This window comes from Triticum aestivum, chromosome 4B (assembly GCF_018294505.1).
Source record: "Triticum aestivum cultivar Chinese Spring chromosome 4B, IWGSC CS RefSeq v2.1, whole genome shotgun sequence".
NCBI classification, from domain to species: domain Eukaryota; kingdom Viridiplantae; phylum Streptophyta; class Magnoliopsida; order Poales; family Poaceae; genus Triticum; species Triticum aestivum.
Window position 1 is genome coordinate 640,129,290 of NC_057804.1, and position 16,614 is coordinate 640,145,903.

At 45.1% G+C, this 16,614-nt stretch overlaps 1 protein-coding gene across 2 annotated transcripts; it reads right to left on the bottom strand.

Moving 5' to 3' along the window:
• Positions 1–2,662: 2,662 nt before the first annotated feature.
• On the bottom strand, positions 2,663–8,078 carry LOC123093772 (serine/threonine-protein kinase ATG1a). Of its 2 annotated transcripts, none has more exons than XM_044515825.1 (13): positions 7,698–8,078; positions 7,461–7,590; positions 7,286–7,344; positions 6,797–6,861; positions 6,422–6,515; positions 6,261–6,341; positions 6,052–6,163; positions 5,842–5,896; positions 5,242–5,345; positions 4,749–5,080; positions 4,024–4,315; positions 3,877–3,947; positions 2,663–3,176 (listed from the first exon to the last, which is right to left on the bottom strand). In XM_044515825.1, exons 1-13 carry the CDS (start codon positions 7,938–7,940, stop codon positions 2,973–2,975), a joined length of 1,842 nt encoding a protein of 613 aa, XP_044371760.1. In that variant the 5' UTR covers positions 7,941–8,078; the 3' UTR covers positions 2,663–2,972. The 2 variants fall into 2 exon arrangements, with proteins under 2 accessions (XP_044371760.1, XP_044371759.1); XM_044515824.1 differs by having other exon boundaries at positions 5,242–5,351; positions 7,698–8,077.
• Between the last annotated feature and the right edge of the window lie 8,536 nt (positions 8,079–16,614).

A 16,614-nucleotide genomic window follows, 5' to 3' on the forward strand; every position in this document is an offset into this window, starting at 1 on the left:
ACAAAAGAAACATCTACATACTGTATATCAATTGAACCTAAATTATACTACTCGTTGTCGTTGGAGATGTCCACGATGAAGCATCGGTTGGCCTCCACGTAGGCCTCATCCTGGATGGGCTCTAAGATGGCGGTATGCTCTGCCATCTCCGTCGCTTGGGTGACCTCGAACTCTGTCATGGCGTCCTCCGTGGCGCAGCCCGCAACCGGTGTCGGTTCCTCCATGTTGTGTCGCATCCTCCGAATCCGCCACCTCCATGGGCACTGGCCGTTGCTCCCCCTCCTCTTCCTCCTCCTTCTCCTCCGGCTCCGTCGAGTCCGGAGGCAGGCCGGCTGCGGTCGGAGCGACACGTCTCGTTCGGATCTCCTCCAGCATCTGGAAGCGCTGCTCCGACATTAGCATACCGTACATGGTCTTCTTCTGTCGGGCCATGGCGGAGGCGGACAACTAGGAAATAGTGAGGCGGAGATGGAGAGAAGTGGAAGGGCTCGAGCTGGCGGCGTGGAAAGGGAGAAAGCAGATGCGGCTAGGGCTATGGACCCCGTCCGGGTTAAATAGCCGGACTTTGGCCCTCAGACGGCGAGCCAGAGCGGCGCCACACGGCGTTCGTATCCTTGCCGACGGAGACGTCCGTCAGACCGTTAGGTTTCTGGGTGATTTTCTGCGGGACCCTATCATCTGTCCGATGTGACGGACGCGTTCGGACCGTCTCATATAAGCCCCAGATTTGAACTGAATATAAGGGGTGCCCTAACGCCTGCCCGATTTTTAGTTGTGCTGGTCGGGCCGGTGAAATCCCCCCTCCTGTTGTCCTGGCCCATGCGGACCGTACGTGCCGCCAAGGATCTCCTCCCGTTCGTCACGTCCTCTCACCTCGTCGTGCGACCCCACACCACAGCCCGCACATAGCGCCTGCGGCTAAAACACAAAGAGAATCAAGAGGGGACGCCTTTCCCTCTGCAATCTGCATGTACTCCGTACGGCCGCGGGATGAACGCGAGGGCTAAAACCAATTAGCCCACGGGGACGGGGCCTTCGTTCCAACTAGATGGGTGCACGGGAGAAAAGGCTTAGCCTCATCTTTTTCACCCGACGCCGGGAGAATGCGGTACCACTCCACTGAGTGCCAGCCTGAGCTTGCCTAACCCGATCCATCCATGGCGGTTTTCGTATTCATTCTCGCGCCAAAACGCGATCGTCATCCATTCATCAGTAGATTGGGCCCTGGCCGGTCCAGGCAAACGGCCGCTCCCTCCACTACGGCCCAAGCGCTGGATGCCAGATTTCTCTGTTTTAAGCCACATGCATGGCTCCCTCCTATCCCTACCCCTCTCCCTGGGTCTGTGTCTATCTACCACACGTTCAGAAATCTGGCTACACGGTACAACGATATATACGTACTCCCTCTGTTTCCAATTACTCGTCGCTGAAATGGATGTATCTAGAACTAAAATACATCTAGATACATCCATACGTGCGACAAGTAATTCGGAGCGGAGGGAGTAGATCTTAGGGACTGCCGGCAACTTCACTGGCTGTCAGCGGATCGAGTACCATCTCCTTGTTTCTCGAGATTTCAGTCCAATTTTGATTTTATGGGCGACTTGGTTCTGAAGCGGCGTGATTTTCATCCCCAGGAAATGTTCTGGACGATCCACAAGCCCATGATAATTGTGCTACCGCGGTAGCAAATGCTGCTCGCGTGCTTTCATTGAAGATATGCAGTGCGATCGGTACGTAGAGCTCTCAAGTTCCGTGGTAGTAATAACAGGTTAAACTGGCTCGCTCGCTCGTTATTGTCAACAGTGTACTATAGCAGATAAAACTACTTCTATGCATGTCAAACAGAACGGGCACATCACATTCATCTAGGTTTTTTGTTTTTTTTTTTTTAATTATCACCACTTCTATCCAGTAGCCGAATGGACTGTGCAGCACCACTGGCGGATCCTCTTGGGGACCATACTGGACCATGGCCCGGTCTATCAAAAGTGCAAAAAATAATCCATTTGATCCATTCCATCCAAATTGTTTATCTGGGCCAGATAGCAGCTGTCATCAACTCTCTCCTTGCTACTTTGTTTGCAGGCAATGCACTAGCAAGCTAGGCCCAACTACCAATAAAGTCTGAAAGACCGTGTATTTATTTGTGCTTGATTATCTTTGCTTCGCATTTTAAACGTCGCCCCTCGCCCCCTCCTATATATTGTGTCACGCTCCAGCACCATTCGTCTGCTTGTCAGTCATTGACATGCTTGCTGACGTTCAGGCTACGGTTTTCCATTCCCTTTGTTAACTGATGAAAAGATTATAACGAATCCAATCCAAATTCAGAACCCATCAACAACACCTTTTATAATTCAAATAAGAAAATAAGATCACATACCTTCAGATTTGGAACTTAAAATGTTTCTTTTTCTCTGGCACAACACACACGTTAGCTAAAGTAAGCTAAAGTGTCGTGATCCAAAAGAAGATACTGTGAAGAATTACGTGCAATACACTGCCAAGAGGCGAAGAAATAACAGCTCCCATTTTCACAAATGTTTTTTCACACATCACAGTAACAACAAAATTCACCCATGTCACATACTCAGCTAGCAGAAGGGCAGAAAAAGAAAGTACTCAGCTAGCAGGAGGGCAGAAAAAAAAAGTACTCAGCTAGCAGAAAGGCAGGATTTGGAATCCATTTTCAATCTACAAGTTCCACATGTTACATTTATATACAAATCCGAAAGGTCCTTTCAACGTGACGGAAAATAACTGTACAGCCTAGAACCGTATATATACAAAGAAAGAGCACGTGGACCAATGTGTTCTGCAAATATAACAACATAATTTCAGGGCAGCGAAAGTTCTTCAGTGCATTTGACACCTCCTGGGCAAAAAGGTTGGAGGGAAGGACTAATGCTCCGACTTCCATGCAAAATAATCTCATCATTCTCGCGAAATGACGATTCCCATGAGAAAAGTTAGTTCTTGATGGACCTCTGCTGTTGCCCGCTCAACTGAGCACTGCACAGATGACTCCGGATACGCTGCTGGTTGAATGGTGAAAGCGAGAAGAGTGGATTCAGTGGCAACGCGGTTGCTTCCTGCAATATAAATGTGAGTAGGATGATTGCTTTTGAGTATAGCGCCATTGATTTGTTTTGGCATCCCAAAAGTTCCTTTGTCTGCAAAATAATGTAGGTAAAGTCAAAAGAAAGCATCAACTATAATCAATACGTGAATAATTAACAACAGATCAAGAGTTTATTGGTAAAGTAGGTAAAGTCAAAAGAATTGGAGGGAAGGACTAATGCTCCGACTTCCATATACTAAAGCAGTGTTTCAGCAAATCATATCCAAGTACACTCCATGAAATACTCTTCAACACACCATTATTTAGTGGCGACCATGTGTTTCAGTGAGTGACCACAATATCATGTCCTAGAGGCAAGTGTTTCAGTAAATGGCATCCAAGAACTGTGTGAAGGAGAGCCTATTCCACATTTCATAAAACTATATAGTAGGGTTTTCTCAGAAAAAAAAGGTAGATAGCCCGGACTGCCACGCATGATCACTTCTGCTTGTATCATTGTTCATACATAAATCTTTCCTTGCTTTCTTTTTTAAATACAAAAATACTCCGTTCTCGACCTTGTTTTGTACAGTAGTTTTCTACTAATAGGCTTATAACAAGAGAACCAACTGCCTGGACAACCAGTGATTAATCCTGAGCATCGGTGTATTACTTCATTTGAACAATTTCCTGGTGAACATTAACTGAATTATGCATGTGAATGTGAATGAAATCAGGTGTAACATCCATGCCATGCATAAAGAAATCAAATCTAAATCAGCCATCTACAGGACTTAGATAGTGATACTTACAGCACCAGTTTTCCCATATACTAAAGCAGTTTGGAATATGATCTCCATTGCGTCTGGCATCTCAGTGTTATCTAGAAACAGAAAAAGGTTACGATAAGAGCGAAATAGTATACTTGTACAAGAAGATGAGTGGATGGATGTTCTAACCATTGTTCTCCCGCAACCTATGTGATATCTTCTCAGCACGGTCATATGCCTTGATGAACCCACTTTCAACCCAGTAACGAACAGAAGCCGGCCTAGTGAAATCCAATCCTTGCGCTACATTCGGGGATAGACGCTGATCACTCTTAGGAAAGTAATTCTCGTGTGCAAATGTCGAAAAACTTCCATCATCTAAAGCATCCGGCAATAAGCTACATGCATTAAGCGCCTCTTTCCAGATAGCAAGTATCACAAGTTCAAGTGATAGTGCCTCCAGGTCCAGCCCTTTAAAAAGCTGTGTATACCACAGAAAAGCAAACATAAGTGAGGTTGAGATGAATTTGGGATTACTGTTTCCAAATTATCAAATAAATATCATAGCGAAGATCATCAAAAAGATATCGAAACGCTGTAAGTCTAGACAAAATGAAAACATGCCTACAAGGGATATACAGAGTAGAGAAAGCATGGTGGTCCAATTAGAGGCAAACCAGTTGTACTAACACTAAATATCCTTACTAAAGACACATTGAAATCTACACTGTTACATGTTCTCAAAAATCTACACTGCTGGCTCAAATTACTCACAAAAGTAAAAAACACTGACTGATCATGAAGAAAATCTAAAAAGCTAAGGAGTTCCAGTTTGAATACTGGACAGAATGAATATGAACATGCTGTTCAGTATTCAATAGACATGATACTAATTGCCACTGCAGCAGTAGTACCTTCTCCTGAGCAAGTTCTGTGAGAATGACAATATACTGATTCAGTAGGTGAAGTCTTGTATAACAATCAAGTGGCCTCCCTCGCAGATTTTCCATAGTAGTTGACTCACAGGAAGCGGACAGTGGAGTACATCCATGGGATTTCACTCTATAGAGTGAGTCTCTGTTTTGACTCTGAATAGGCCCACTGATAGTGGATATATCATCACAGCGGGGTCTTGCACCTGTGACATCCTTCATTGGCTTCTCGAGTGAAGACAGCAACTCCATGGAAGTAGTGTTCGCATGAACTAATACGTATTCTCGTTCAACCCACTCCCATGAATCAAATACTGCAAAATATACAAAATTAGTGCCCAAGCAGAGGATATAAAATACTCCCTCCGTTCTAAAATAGATGACTCAACTTTATACTAACTATAGTACAAAGTTAGGTCATCTATTTTGGAACGGAGGGAGTACAATTTATACTTCTAGTCAGGGTCCAGCGTACCTTTTGAATCTACACTTTCAGACTTTACTTTGACGACAGCAGAAGAGACAGTCTGGCATGTGTCCCTTAAATCAAGAGCATGATGGGACTCATCCATGATTTCACTGTTCCTGAGAAGGCATGATCAGCAAGATCAACGATCGAGATAAATATGACGACACAACCAAGCCAAGTGCAAAATGACATGCTTTTAACTATTCCAAAAACGTTCAGGAAATCTAGAAAAGATTGTAGGATTGCTGCACAAAGAGTAGTTATCCCCATTTATGAAAAGCGCATGATGAAGTCAGTGACGCATTAAATTGTGATGCGCACCAGAACAATTCCAAATCCAATCTATATGCAGTTGCAAGGACAAAAAAAGACGAGCAGAGCTTGCATATATGAGCTCACTCGTACAGAATTTGACCATTCCCCGTGGTCTTTGTACATTTCTTTTTGGGGTACATGCAGCTTCTCATATGGGCACTTGGGCAGCAGGCGTCTGAGTTAAACTTACAGGACTTGGTACAGGAAAAATTCTAAAAGCAAAGTAGATTACTCAAAGCTACCCCATGGACTTGTGATTTTTAAACACTACCACCAGAGTAACAGGAATACCTTGCTGTTGCCAAAAAGTTGTGATTAAAGAATTCCTCAAAAGGCATTCTCTCCGCTGCAAAATTGAAAGCAATTTTCAATCTGATTCTGCGATGAATGCTTAGATTAAATGGCCTAAAAGGAAGTTGAACAAAGATTACTGCAGTGAGTAAATTAATTATCATACGCCTTATTTCCAGACACAAAATGAAGTGAAAATGGCAGACCCACCTGGATCAAGGCATATGAGTCTTCTGCACAGGTCAATAAACTCAGGATGTAAATCAGCCTCCATATCTGGAGGGAAACTGAGGCCACTAGATGACAATACTTTTTCGCGCAGCTGTAATCCGCCAACAAAGCGCAAGCAGCAGTGTTAGGCTATATATGTGTATTGCGATTAGGCGAGTACAGTTAATTGTACAATGTTACAAGCAAACCTCCACTCTATTCTCCCCAAGAAATGGTAGCTCCCCTGTTACTAGCTGGAAAAGAATGACTCCAACACTCCATAAATCTGCCTGCAAAGTTTGTCAGGTAGAGATTATAGCCTGGTTTAATTTTAAGATCCGTAAATTTATAAAGCAGTTAATAAACATACCTTCGCGTCATATTTATCCCCTCGCCAGATTTCTGGGGCCATATAATATGGAGAGCCACAAAAAGTGGCAGCCAAATTTTCATGCATCAGAGATCTGAAGTGAGAAGATAGTTTTCAGTTGTACACTTGCACAAAAAAATACTCAATGAAACAAAAAGAGAACTCACAATGAGTACAGAATTCAGAACCAACATGCTCGGAGCAAATGTGAGTATTAATAAGACCAATAAACCATGCCGTTGTGGAAATAAAAACACTTGACGGCAGATGACAGTTATAAATATTTTGGTATTGGTCTGCATCTCCCCAGTAATTTCAATCTTTAGAGAAAGGAAGATAGTCCTATAACTGCGACATTGAGAATAAACCTCTCACCTGGCAAACCCAAAATCGCCAATTTTCAATGTAATGGCGTCCCCATCGGCTGATAGCAGAAGGTTCTGCGTGATTCACAGCTCAATCAGTACGGAGAAAATAATGCGTCTCTGAAGATATTGGATGGAACAAGTAACCAGGCCAGATAAATAACTACACAAATTTTCCACATGTAATTTGTTATTGAAGCATGAGTGAACAGCACAATTCTCTATGAAGTTTGGCATTTGATGGTAAACTGACATTGATAGCGGCTATAAATGTAAGTTTAGCTTTTGACCAATAATCTAAGTTCAGTTGATAATTATGGAAACCCTTTTAATGGGACCCTTACTCTTAGTTTTGGCGCTTGGTGCCCAAAAATAAACATCACAAATCACCGATCAGGCCCAAATAGCGACAGATTCCATCCAAAAATGGCTAAAAAGTTCACGCCCAGACCAACCGTAAACCCTAAGAAATCCAATAGAAAAGGGCGTAAGATCTAACCTGGGGTTTGAGGTCCCGGTGCACGATCCTCTCGCCCCTCAGCACCTTGAGCCCCTCGGCTGATGATCCAAGACAACAAACAGCAGCGGCGCATCAAAACATATACAGTCCCAGTGCATATACAGTAATAAAAAGGGGAAAGGGAACACTCGACTGGGCTCGATTGGGAACTCACCGAGCTGCCGGGCGAAGTCCCTGGCGGTGGCCTCCGGCAGCCGGTTCCGAGGCCCGCCGTGCGTCTGCCTGTAGGCCTCGAGGTCGCCCCCGTCGCAGTACTCCAGCACCAGGAACAGCTTCTCCCCCGTCTGCGGCGAAAACCGCGAGGCATCTTTACCACACCGAGTTCGATCGCGACTACAGCAGTAGCGCGGACGGCCGGGGCTGGAGATTTGGGGGAGGTGGGGACGCCTACCTCGATGGTGTTGATGAGGCGGAGGATGTTGGGGTGGGAGAGGCTGCCGAGGATGCTCATCTCCTGGAGGATGCCGCGGCGGACGTGGTCGTCGACGCGGCGGCGGTCGATCTCCTTGACGGCGACGCGCGCGCCGGTGGGGCCGTGCACCGCGCGGAACACCTCCGCGAACGTCCCCTTCCCCACCATCTCCCCGAGCTCGTACTCCCCCACCACCCGCGGGGCCGGCGGCGCCTCCTCCATATCGCCTCCCGCCGCCGCGGCCGGGCCTCGTCGCGGTCGCCGGTGCGGCGAGTTCGTACCGGGGGCGAGCGAGGCGAGAGCGTGTACTGCTGCCGTGCCGGTGGTGGTTTGGATTACGGTACGGGGCCCGCGTGCTGGTGGTGGCCTCCCCGGATGGGGAAAAGGATATTTGCGGGCCGTGGCGGTCAATCTAGCTAGGAAGGCCCCACGTGTCAGAGACCTCGTATAGGAAACGGTTTTGATGCGTCCCTCGATCGAAGCCACTTGGAGTTGGTTCTCGCTGACGGCCCGGGCGCGGATACGGCGGGCCGTGCCGTCAGTGGGTGCGGACGGCTTTTTTTCTTTTATGCTCGGGTGGGGGCCCACCTGTGGGAAAGCGGGGTATGGCCCGGCGTGTGCCTTTCGGAGCTTTTTAAATCCCCCTCCAAAAAAAAAGCTTTTTAAATCGGTTTTCTCTGTGAATAGGTATCGTGTGGCACAAGCTGTTGCTTCGTAGCATAGGCTAGTGGTGCGGTGACGTTGACAGGTGTCGTGTGGGCGGACAAAATCACTATTTTCACCCTTTAACGAAAGTCAGCATGATTTGACCTCAGTTTGTACAAAATGTTGGATTTGACCCTTTTCCTATTGTCATACACGTTGGCGGCAGAAATATATAGGCTACCGCGATGGTCAACGGCGATAGACTTTTGGTCAATCCTAGCTGTCAAAAATGATGTGGCAAATTGTCGCAAAAAATTGATGTGGCAAGGGCTCCTGTACACAGCCGCCTCCTCCCCTAATAAAACCATAAGGTTCCTTTACCTCCTGTCGGCGTCGGTCCGCCTCGTCTCCAGTGGCCTTAGGACCATGGGGGCACGGCGGATCCCGGGCCTTGCCGGTGCAAGGGATTTGTTTTCATATGCTCCTACGAGTTTTGTGAGGGTTTGTGCTCTGCTCAGGAAGACCAGATGGTGGCGACTCTCTGGAATAAGGTTCTTCCCCCCATCTCGGTGGTGTGTCTAGCATCACGAGCATGCGTGTGGAGGTGTGTCTCCGGCGGATATGTCCTTGTGGATTTGTTCGGATCTGGTCATAATTCGTCTACGCTTGTGTGTCTTCAGGTTGGGTCCTTCTGATCTACGCTACTCTTTATCGGCGGCTATTGTTGTTCTGTTGAGCTGGTCCTATGGGGTCTTAGCACGATGACTTTTCGACTGTCTAGTACAACAAGTTTTGCCCGGCTCCGGCGAGGGATGACGACGACGCACCTTCGGCTTGCTTCAATGCTTGTAGTCATCGCTAGGTGGTCTACGGATCTGGATGTATTTTTTTCTGATGTTTGTTGTAGTATCATGATTAAAGATTAATAGCTCAGAAGTTTTCTGCAAAACAATGATGTGACAAGTGGCTACCGCCATAGCCTTTGGCGGTAGCACTTCTAAGATATAAGAGCATCTACAGCCGGACACCTCAAACCATCTCTCGTACGCCCGCGGACGCGCCCGGTCAGTGACCAAACAAGAGAGAGAAGGAAAAAGGTGACCCAACCGGACCCCTCATATCATCCCTATATGTTCGGGCTGTCCGCGAACCCTCATAGCCATCTCAAATATGGGGAGGATCTCAGGCGGCAGAGGAGGGCGGAGCTTCTAGCGCGATCTCAGGCGACGGGGATGGCAGAGAGAGCGCGGGAGCGGTCGGGCATGGTGACGGGTGCGTCGGGTGTGGGCGAATTCGACGAGGGGGGAAGCGAGGGGGAAATGAGGGCCAGGGTTCTGCCCGGGGGGTGACAAACGACTTTATCCGGCTCGGGGGCATGGCGGATGGCCGCCGCGTGGCTCATCCGCGGCATGGACGCAACGCACGCGGTCACCGAGCCCTCCGTGAATAGGAGGAAAGAGAAGGAGCTGGGGGTGGACCGGGTATGCACTGTGCACTTGTGGCCCAAGTGGACAGTAGGCCATTTTCTTTTACCTTTTCTTTTTCTGTTTTCTTTTTTATTCTGATTTGCATTTATTCTCAATAGTAAATGAGTTTCATAAATTATGGAATTTAGCCCAATATAAGTATTGCAATATTAGGTGCTGCCACAAAAGGTTTGGGAGATATTTAAAATAGTTTGGATTTTTCATAAATAGAAAAGTGTTTAAAAATGATGTTTTGGCACTAATTTAATTTCTAGGGCCCAAATTAGCAAATAAGTGATGTTGTTTTCCTTAACCATTAATTGTTATGGAATATTTGCCAGATGGTGAACTATTCTGCCACCATGTTTGTGAACTTTAGTTTTTTACTTGCAATTTGAATTTTGAATTTAACTTAGATTTTTATCAAGGGAAAATTTGCATAGTAGTCATGATGACATGGCCACCATTAGGGAGAGATTACTGTAGCATGACACTAAGGGTGTTACACAAAGTAAACCCAATTAATATGAATAAACCCCGTTTTCCTTAATGGCAGCAATACAATACGTGTCTCGCTACCCCTTCTGTCATGAGGTGAGGACACTGCAAGATTGAACCCATCACAAAGCACTTCTTCCACTGAAGATAAATCAATCTAGTTTGCCAAACCAAATGAATAGATCGGAGAGAAATACAAAGATATAACAATCATGCATAGTAAAATTCAGAAAGACTCGATTACTTTCAATGAATAATCTGATCATAAACCCACAATTCATCATATCCCAACAAACACACCGCAAAAGAAGATTACATCGGATAGAACTCCAAAAGAACAAGGAGAACGTTGTATTGAAGATCGAAGAGAGAGAAGAAGTCATCTAGCTACGAGCTATGAACCTGTAGGTCTGTGGTAAACTACTCATTCATCATCGGAAGCCAGCAAGGTTGATGTAGAAGCCCTCTGTGATCGACTCCCCCCTCCGATAGAGTACCGGAAATGGCCTCCAGATGGGATCGCGGAAGAACAGAATTTTGCGGCGGCGGAAAAAGTGTTTTGGGTGGCTCTCTGTTGGTTTGGAAATATTTGGGAATTTATAGAGGTGGAATTAGGTCAAACGGAGTTGTGTGGGAGTCACAAGCTCAGGGGCGCGCATGATACCACTGGTACAGCAAGCTATTATACGAATAGTTTTTAACCCCTTTCTGGACGGCATTTTAAACCGTCACCTAGTGAGTGTGGACGATAGGGGGGTCCTTCCCACACGACCCAGAAACCGTCGGGGATAGGGCGCCATGATACATACGTTTTGTATAACTAAGCATATGCGATGTGGGCATCTATCCCAAACGTGATTCTTCACACAACTGTTTGTGATATATCAAATATCCCAAATGCTCCATCTTTGCTATTGTTGTGTGCTGGCATTACCATTACACACGCTATTATGTGGTGCAACATTTACGATGTGCACTCCATCACAAACATTTCATGATTTCCAAGCGTGTGCGATCAGGAGTCTATCACACACATTCACTTCCCCTGGACCGTATGTGATCTGTAATTAACAAGATTACCTAATCATCATACGAATGTCGGATAGGATTACGAAACGTCAGACTGTCGTACGAGTGTTGTATAGGATAATTATCGCACTCGCTATTATGTGGTGCAACATTTATGATGCCTACGACATCCGAAATAGTTCATGATTATAAACCGTGTACGATAAGGCGACTATCACAAACATTTAGTTACTCGCACCGTTTGTGATATTGTCTGACATCACACACACTTTGTGAAAGGCAATTGTGTGCATGGCCGCACATGTTTCCTCTCTGGAAACCGTGTCGGAAGTACATGTATATCACACATGTTTGTGCTTTATAGACCGTGTGCGCGGTAACGACCTGCAGAGCATATTTCAACCCTAATTAAATTGCTTGAAGGAAATATGCCCTAGAGGCAATAAAAAGTTATTATTTATTTCCTTATTTCATGATAAATGTTTATTATTCATGCTAGAATTGTATTAACCGGAAACTTAGTACATGTGTGAATACATAGACAAAACATATTGTCCCTAGTATGCCTCTACTTGACTACCTCGTTAATCAAAGATGGTTAAGTTTCCTAACCATAGACATGTGTTGTCATTTGATGAACGGGATCACATCATTAGGAGAATGATGTGATGGACATGACCCATCCGTTAGCTTAGCATTATGATCGTTACAGTTTCATTGCTACTGCTTTCTTCATAACTTATACATGTTCCTCATACTATGAGATTATGCAACTCCCGGATACCGGAGGAACAATTTGTGTGCTATCAAACATCACAATGTAAATGGGCAATTATAAAGATGCTCTACAGGTGTCTCCGAAGATGTTTGTTGGGTTGGCATAGATCGAGATTAGGATTTGTCACTTTGTGTTTCGGAGAGGTATCTCTGGTCCCTCTCGGTAATGCTCATCACTATAAGCCTTGCAAGAAATGTGACTAATGAGTTAGTTGCGGGATGAAGTATTACAGAACTACTAAAGAGACTTGTCAGTAACGATATTAAACTAGGTATGATGATACCGACGATCGAATCTCGGGTAAGTAAGATACCGATGACAAAGGGAACAATGTATGTTATTATGCGGTTTGACAGATAAAGATCTTTGTAGAATATGTAGGAGCCAGTATGAGCATCCAAGTTTCGCTTGTTGGGGAATGTAGCAATAATTCAAAATTTTCTACGCATCACCAAGATCAATCTATGGAGATTTTAGCAACAAGAGAGGGAGAGGATGAGCATCTTCATACCTTTGAAGATCGCTAAGCGGAAGCGTCACTAGAACGTGGATGAGGGAGTCATACTCGCGGTGATTCAAATCGCGGAAGATCTGATATAACGCCGAGCGGACGGCGCCTCCGCATTCAACACACGTACATCCCGGGGACGTCTCCTCCTTCTTGATCCAGCAAGGGGAGAGGAGAAGTTGAGGGAGAGCTCCGGCATCACGACGGCATGGTGGAGGAGCCTGCAGTCTCCGGTAGGGCTTCGCCAAGCACTACGGAGGAGGAGGTGGTGTTGGAGAGGGGGAGGGTTGCGCCAGGGGCAAGGGGTGAAGCTCACATGCGCCTCCCCACTATATATAGGGGTGGAGGGGCTGATTTCTTGCACTCCAAGTACATTGGGGCGTTCTCAAAGGTGGGAGGAAAGAAATCCCATCATTTCCTTCCCCATCGATTGTTATCCCTCCTTTTTAGGGATCTTGATCTTATCCCTTCGGGATATGATCTTATTCCTTCTAAGGGGGGATCTTGGTGCGCCTTGACCAGGGGTGTGGGGCCTTGCCCCCACTACCCATGTTCATGTGGGTCCCCCTATGCAGGTGGGCCCCACTCCGGAACCTTCTAGAACCTTCCCGGTACAATACCAAAAAATCCCAAACATTTTCCGGTTGCAAAAATAGGACTTCCCATATATAAAGCTTTACCTTCGGACCATTCCGGAACTCCTCATGACGTCCGGGATCTCATCTGGGACTCCGAACAATATTTGGTAACTGCACACTAATTCCCATAACAACTCTAGCATCACCGAACCTTAAGTGTGTAGACCCTACGGGTTCGGGAATCATGCATACATGACCGAGACAGCTCTCCGGCCAATAACCAACAGCGGGATCTGGATACCCATGTTGGCTCCCACATGTTCCATGATGATCTCATCGGATGAACCACGATGTTAAGGATTCAAGCAATCCCGTATACAATTCCCTTTGCCAGTCGGTACGTTACTTGCCCGAGATTCGATCGTCGGTATCCCAATACCTCGTTCAATCTCGTTACCGGCAAGTCACTTTACTCGTTCCGTAATGCATGATCCCGTCACTAACTACTTAGTCACATTGAGCTCATTATGATGATGCATTACCGAGTGGCCCCAGAGATACCTCTCCGTCACACGGAGTGACAAATCCCAGTCTCGGTTCATGCCAACCTAACAGACACTTTCGGAGATACCCATAGTGCACCTTTATAGTCACCCAGTTACATTGTGACGTTTGGCACACCCAAAGCATTCCTACGGTATCCGAGAGTTGCACAATCTCATGGTATAAGTAAATGATACTTGACATTAGAAAAGCTTTTAGCAAACGAACTACACAATCTTGTGCTATGCTTAGGATTGGGCCTTGTCCATCACATCATTCTCCTAATGATGTGATCCCGTTATCAATGACATCCAATGTCCATGGTCAGGAAACCATAACCATCTATTGATCAACGAGCTAGTCAACTAGAGGCTCACTAGGGACATGTGGTCTATGTATTCACACATGTATTACGGTTTCCAGTTAATACAATTATAGCATGAACAATAGACAATTACCATGAACAAGGAAATATAATAATAACCGTTTTATTATTGCCTCTAGGGCATATTTCCAACACTGCTATTGTGTTGGAAATATGCCCTCGAGGCAATAATGTTCATCGCAGAACATATGAGATGTGCATAATGTTAACGGTTTAGAATTGAGGCACCAAAGACGGTTTTGAAACATCGCAGAACATATGAGATGTTCCAAAGACTGAAATTGGGATTTCAGGCGCGTGCCCACGTCAAGAGGTATGAGACCTCTGATAAGTTTCTTAACCTGCAAACTAGGGGAGAAAAGCTCAATCATTGAGCATGTGCTCAGATTGTCTGAGTACTGCAATCGCTTGAATTGAGTGGGAGTTATCTTCTAGTTAAGATAGTGATGGTTCTCCAAAGTCACTGCCACCAAGCTACTAGAGCTTCGTGATGAACTATAACATATCAAGGATAAAAATGATGATCCTTGAGCAATTTGCGATGTTTGACACCGCGAAAGTAGAAATCAAGTAGGAGCATCAATGGTTCATGGTTAGTAAAACCACTAGTTTCAAGAAGGGCAAGGGCAAGAACGGACACTTCATGAAACGACAAATCAGTTGCTGCTCTAGTGAAGAAACCCAAGGTTGAACCCAAACCCGAGACTAAGTGCTTCTGTAATGAGGGGAACGGTCACTGAAACAAAACTACCCTAGATACTTGGTAGATGAGAAGGCTGGCAAGGTCGACAGAAGTATATTAATATACATTATATTAATGTGTACTTTACTAGTACTCCTAGTAGCACTAGGGTATTAGATACCGGTTCGGTTGCTAAGTGTTAGTAACTCGAAATAAAAAGCTACGGAATAAACGAAGACTAGCTAAAGGTGAGGTGACGATATGTGTTGGAAGTATTTCCAAGGTTGATGTTATCAAACATTGCACGCTCCCTCTACCATCGGGATTGGTGTTAAACCTAAATAATTGTTATTTGGTGTTTGCGTTGAGCATATACATGATTGTATTATGTTCATCGCAATATGGTTATTCATTTAAGGAGAATAATGGTTACTCTGTTTATTTGAATAATACCTTCAATGGTCTTGCACCTAAAATGAATGGTTTATTGAATCTCGATCGTAGTGATACACATGTTCATGCCAAAAGATATAAGATAGTAATGATAGTACCACCTACTTGTGGCACTGCCATTTGAGTCATATTGGTATAAAACGCATGAAGAAGCTCCATGTTGATGGATCTTTGGACTCACTCATTTTTGAAAAGTTTGAGACATGCGAACCATGTCTATTTGTGTATACGCATGAAGAAACTCCATGCATATGGATCGTTTAGACTCACTTGATTTTGAATCACTTGACACATGCAAATCATAACACATGGGCAAGATGACTAAAAGGCCTCGTTTTCAGTGAGATGGAACAAGAAAGCAACTTGTTGGAAGTAATACATTTTGATGTGTGCAGTCCAATGAGTGCTGAGGCACGCAGTGGATATCGTTATGCTCTTACTTCACAGATGATTTGAGTAGATGCTGAGTATATTTACTTGATGAAACACAAGTCTGAATTATTGAAAGGTTCAAGTAATTTTAGGGTGAAGTTGAAGATCTTCGTGACAAGAGGATAAAATGTCTATGATATGATCATAGAGATGAATATCTGAGTTGTGAGTTTGGTACACAATTAAGACATCGGGAAATTGTTTCACAACTAATACCGCCTGGAACACCATAGTATGATGGTGTGTCCGAACATCATAGCTGCACCCTATTGGATATGGTGCATACCATGATGTCTCTTATTGAATTACCACTATCGTTTATGGGTTAGGCATTAGAGACAACCACATTCACTTTTAATAGGGCACCACATAATTCCGTTGAGATGACACCGTATGAACTATGGTTTGGAGAAACCTAAGATGTCATTTCTTAAAAGTTTGGGGCTGCGATGCTTATGTGAAAAAGTTTTGCCTGATAAGGTCGAACCCAAAGCAGATAAATGCATCTTCATAGGACACCCACAACAGTTGGGTATACCTCCTATTTCAGATCCGGAAGCAAAAGTGATTGTTTCTAGAAACGGGTCCTTTCTCGAGGAAAAGTTTCTCTCGAAAGAATTGAGTGGGAGGATGGTGGAGACTTAATGTGGTTATTGAACCATCACTTCAACTAGTATGTAGCAGGGGACAGGAAGTTCTTCCTGTGGCGCCTACACCAATTGAAGTGGAAGCTGATGATAGTGATCATGAAACTTCAGATCAAATCACTATCAAACCTCGTAGGTCGACAAGGATGCGTACTACTTCAGAGTGGTACGCAATCCTATCTTGGAGGTCATGTTGCTAGAGAACAATGAACCTACGAGCTATGGAGAAGCGATGGTGGGCCCGGATTCCGA

Coding starts and splice junctions, on each gene's coding strand:
- LOC123093772 (XM_044515824.1), bottom strand. CDS start 7,940: ATGGAGGAGGCGCCGCCGGCCCCGCGGGTGGTGGGGGAGTACGAGCTC. Junction 7,591..7,697: donor GCCTCATCAACACCATCGAG/GTAGGCGTCCCC, acceptor TTTTCGCCGCAG/ACGGGGGAGAAGCTGTTCCT. Junction 5,081..5,241: donor TGAAAGTGTAGATTCAAAAG/GTACGCTGGACC, acceptor TATATTTTGCAG/TATTTGATTCATGGGAGTGG.